The 4,873-nt window shown below is 40.6% G+C and overlaps 1 protein-coding gene across 2 annotated transcripts in view; it reads right to left on the minus strand.

Moving 5' to 3' along the window:
• LOC126986207 (disheveled-associated activator of morphogenesis 2-like) overlaps positions 1-4,449 on the minus strand; it is a 78,654-nt gene extending 74,205 nt beyond the window's left edge. For both annotated transcript variants that reach the window (XM_050842180.1, XM_050842181.1), the window contains exon 1: positions 3,883-4,449. In XM_050842180.1, the coding sequence (XP_050698137.1) occupies positions 3,883-3,927 (45 nt within the window). In that variant the 5' untranslated portion in view covers positions 3,928-4,449. The remainder of the gene's footprint in view (positions 1-3,882) is intronic.
• Between the last annotated feature and the right edge of the window lie 424 nt (positions 4,450-4,873).

A 4,873-nucleotide genomic window follows, 5' to 3' on the forward strand; every position in this document is an offset into this window, starting at 1 on the left:
TTCCCTTTCCTGTTCTTTTCCTCCCCTTCCCTTCCATCCCATACTTTCCTCTTTTTCCTCTTTTCCTTCCCTTCCCTTTCATCCCACACTTTCCTCTCTTTCCTTTCCTGTTCACTGTTTTTTCTCTTTTCCTTCCCTTCCTTCTCTTTTCCTTCCCTTCGTCTTCTTTTCCTTCCCTTCCTGTTCTTTTCCTTCCCTTCCCTTCCATCCCACACTTTCCTCTTTTTCATTCCAATTCACTTTATTTTTCTCTTTTCCTTCCCTTCCTTTTCTTTTCCTTCCCTTCCTCTTCTTTTCCTTCCCTTCCTGTTCTTTTCCTTCCCTTCCCTTCCATCCCACACTTCCCTCTTTTTCATTCCAATTCACATTTTTCCTCTTTCCTTTCCCTTCCTGTTCTTTTCCTTCCCTTCTCTTCCATCCCACAGTTCTCTCTCTTTCCTTTCCTATTCACTTTTTTCTCTTTTCCCTTCTTCTTCTTTTCCTTCCCTTCCCTTCCTTCCGACACTTCCCTTTCCTTCCTTTCCAATTCACTTTATTTTTCTCTTTTCCTTCCCTTCCTCTTCTTTTCCTTCACCTTATTCTGTTCCCCATTTCATCTCCCCTTTCCTTCCCTTCTTTTCCTTCATTCTCTGTGTCCTCTTCTCTCCTTCACCTCCTTCCTTCTATCTCTTTCCCTCACTATCCATCTCTTTCGTTATCTCTTATTCCTTCTTCATCCTCTCTTTCCTTCCTTCATCTCTCCTCTCCTTCTTCCACTTTCTTCCTTCTCTTTCTCTTCCCTTTTCCTTCCCTCTTTCTCACGTTACTTATTTTCACAGTTTCCTTCCTTCCTTCCTTCCCTCTCCCTCCTTTCTTTCTACTTTTTTTTCTCTCTCTTCCCTCCCCGTTTCTTCTTCCTCTTCATTTTTTTCCCTCCTTCCTCCTTCCCTCCCGTCCCTTCCCCGCTCTTCCTCTCTCACGTATAACCACAAAAATGAGAGAGAGAGAGAGAGAGAGAGAGAGAGAGAGAGAGAGAGAGAGAGAGAGAGAGAGAGAGAGAGAGAGAGAGAGAGAGAGAGAGAGAGAGAGAGAGAGAGAGCAGCTGCATAAACACAACATTCCCGGAACAATACCAAACACACACACACACACACACACACACACACACACACACACACGTCCGAACAGCCAATCACAACACGTCTTGCCCTCGATTCACCCACGCCAAGGACCAATCAGCTGCCTTGAACTATCACACACACACACACACACACACACACACACACACACACACACACACACACACACACACACACACAGAAGAAAAAAATAATAATGCGAAGGAAACGATGAACTGGACCAGAGGAGGAGGAGGAAGAGGAGGAGGAGGAGGAGGAGGAGGAGGAGGAGGAGGAGGAAGAGGAGGAGGGAAAGGAAGTGAAAGAGAGAGAAAGAGAAAAGAAAAAAAAATATAGAACCGCAGAGAAAACAACAACAAAACTACATATTTCAGAAACCTCAACAAGCACTTTTAATCTCTCTCTCTCTCTCTCTTCAGGACACCCTGTGGAGGTTCCGGGAGGTACAAGTTTCCTCCCCGGAAGCGAAGAAGGAGGAGGAGGAGGAGGAGGAGGAGGAGGAGGAGGAGGAGGAGGAGGAGGTGGGATAATGATGGACGAGGAGGAGAAGAGGAAGGAAGAAGATATGAAGAAAATAAAGAAAAAAAAAGGAGGAAAAGAGAGAGAGAGAGAGAGAGAGAGAGAGAGAGAGAGAGAGAGAGAGAGAGAGAGAGAGAGAGAGAGAGAGAGAGAGAGAGAGAGAGAGAGACCGGAAGAGGAAGAGAGTGAAGTAAGTACGGAATGTAGGGACCAAACGCACACACACACACACACACACACAGTCACAGAGTTGCACAAAAACCGGCTTTTCTAAATTATATACAAAGGAATGACTTGAGGGATTTAGCGGCAGCAGTAATAGTAATAGTAGTAGTAGTAGTAGTAGTTGCAATAGCAGTTTCTTTTTTTCATTTCCTTCGTGACAGTTTGCATCTCTCTCTCTCTCTCTCTCTCTCTCGCCAGGTGGTACAGTCTCTCTAGCTATAATTTCGTGACAGGTGTTTGAGGGAAAGTGTGAGTAACTACATTCTCTACAGTAAGTGTTGCTACTACTACTACTACTACTACTACTACTACTACTACTACTTTTACTACTACTACTATTCTCCTTTTAAAATGCTTCATGATTTCTTTTGTTTATTTTTTTATTAATTTTTATTCATCCATTTATCCATTTATCTTTATTTATTTATCTTATTTATTTCTATTATCTTATTTATTTATTTCTTATTCATATTATTTATTTATCTTATTTATTTATTTATTCATTTATCTTATTTCTTGTATTTCCTTTCATGGTTCCCTTTTCCTTCTTTCTTTTCCTCCTCCTCCTCCTCCTCCTCCTCCTCCTCCTCTTCCTTCTCCTCCTACAAGTATTACTACACCAACAACACACACACACACACACACACACACACACACACACACACACACACACACACACACACTAACAAAAATACACACACACAGAGAGAGAGAGAGAGAGAGAGAGAGAGAGAGAGAGAGAGAGAGAGAGAGAGAGAGAGAGAGAGAGAGAGAGAGAGAGAGAGAGAGAGAGAAAGCGTATGGCGTAAAGACAAGAAAAAAGAAAAAAAAGACAAGCACTGAAGCAACCCCGCAACAAAAGAAAACGGAAAATGGGTCTAACAAGCGTAGAAAACGGGAAATTGGCGCAACGAGACAAAAGAAAAACGGGAAACAAGCCTAAACGAGCATAGAAAACGGAGAGAGAGAGAGAGAGAGAGAGAGAGAGAGAGAGATTATGAGTGTTTTATTGCTCACTAACTGTTCCTTTATGATGGGTTGATTCTCTCTCTCTCTCTCTCTCTCTCTCTCTCTCTACCAATGTCACGTATGGATGGAGAAGAGAAGGAGGAGGAAAAGGAGGAGATGAAATAGAGGAGGAGGAGGAGGAGGAGGAGGAGGAGGAGGAGGAGGAAGAGGAGGAGGAGGAGGAGGAGGAGGAGGAATAGAACGGATGGGGAGGAAAGAGGAGAAGAATGTTTTTCTTTTTTTCTTTTTTGTAGTAGTAGTAGTAGTAGTAGTAGTAGTAGTAGTAGTAGTTGTTGTTGTTGTTGTTATTGTTTTCTTCTTCACACCTGAGCAGCCACGGAGTTAATTAGTGGAAAAAAGAATTACAGGTAAACAAATGTAAGGTCATCTCCTCCTCCTCCTCCTCCTCCTCCTCCTCCTCTTTATCTTCCTTCTTCCTTTACCTTTTTATTAGTTCCTTCTATAATAATCTACATCTCTCACTTACTACTACTACTACTACTACTACAACTACTACTACTACTACTACTACTACTACTACTACCATTACTATTACCACTATCACCACAGCGGATTGTTGGCTAACCACAATTGGACACCACAGCCACTCTCTCTCTCTCTCTCTCTCTCTCTCTCTCTGATTGTTCTTGACTACGCTACAGATCGTTGGCTTTTTAGAATGAGGTGTGAAAGAAGGAAGAAGATGAGGAGGAGGAGGAGGAGGAGGAGGAGGAGGAGGAGGAGGTGGAGGAGGAGAACAAAAGAAAAAAGAAAAAATGTAAAGGAAAGAGAAGAAAGCGTAAACGAACGAAATAAGGAAGTGGAGAAGGAAAGAAAGAAGGAAATAAAGAAAAAAAGGAAGAAAGAAAGAAAGAAAATTCAGACAAAAAGAAGAAAGAAAAAAGAAAAAAGAAAACATATATTACAACTCAAACACACAAACTCACACACAAACATATCCAACCCTTTCCCATTTTCTTCTACTCCCCATTCCCCGTTTTCTTTACTGTACCTGGGCCATGGTGTCGCGTAGGCCGGAGAGGGCGTGAAGGGCCATGGGGGGAGGGTGGGGGGAGTAGGGGGGCAGTCTAGGGGGCGTGGGTGGGGGGTGGTGGTGGTGGTGGTGGAGGAGGCATGGGTTGGGTCGGTGGCTTGGTATCTATCGTTGCATTAAAATTACCACGTTCCAGAATTTGATGGATGTGAAAAACTGGCTTATTTTTCTTGTTTTTCTTTGTTTTCTGGTGTTTGTTTACGTTTGTTTGCACCGGTGGTCTTGTTTGTAGTGTTTGTTCTTTACGGTGTTTGTTTAAATCGTTCCTTCTTTAAACATTCTCACTTGTTTTGGGTAGATTTCTTTTCTGTTTTTAATACATCCATTTTTCTTTCTTTTATCTACATTTTCCTTTCATCTTTCTCCCATTCCTTCACTTCGCTTCTCCTCTCTATCCACCACCATCATCATCCATTTTCTGCGTCCTCTCTCTCTCTCTCTCTGTGTCTCTTTCTCTCTCTCTCTCTCTCAGTTCATTTAGTGTGTGTCCGAATCATAGTCTCTCTTTTTTTTAAGTTTGCCTTTTTTTCCTTTAATAACACCCAAGAAAAAAAGGTTAGCCACTCTCTCAGTCACTATATTACTTTCTTTTATTTATTTTTTGTCCTTTCCTTTCAGATTTTTATTTTCCTGGTATTGTCTTTATTTCATTTTGTTTTTGTCATTGTTATTTTGTTTTTGTCATTGTTATTTTGTTTTTGTCATTATTATTTTGTTTTTGTCATTGTTATTTTGTTTTTGTCACTATTATTTTGTTTTTGTCATTGTTATTTTGTTTTTGTCATTATTATTTTGTTTTTGTCATTGTTATTTTGTTTTTGTCATTATTATTTTATTTTTGTCACTATTATTTTGTTTTTGTCATTATTTTTTTTGTCATTATTATTTGTCATTATTTTTACTCTACAATTACTATATATTTTTTTTTGTTTTTTGTTCCTTTTTTTGT

The sequence above is a fragment of the Eriocheir sinensis genome, chromosome 61 (genome assembly GCF_024679095.1).
Source record: "Eriocheir sinensis breed Jianghai 21 chromosome 61, ASM2467909v1, whole genome shotgun sequence".
Taxonomy (NCBI): domain Eukaryota; kingdom Metazoa; phylum Arthropoda; class Malacostraca; order Decapoda; family Varunidae; genus Eriocheir; species Eriocheir sinensis.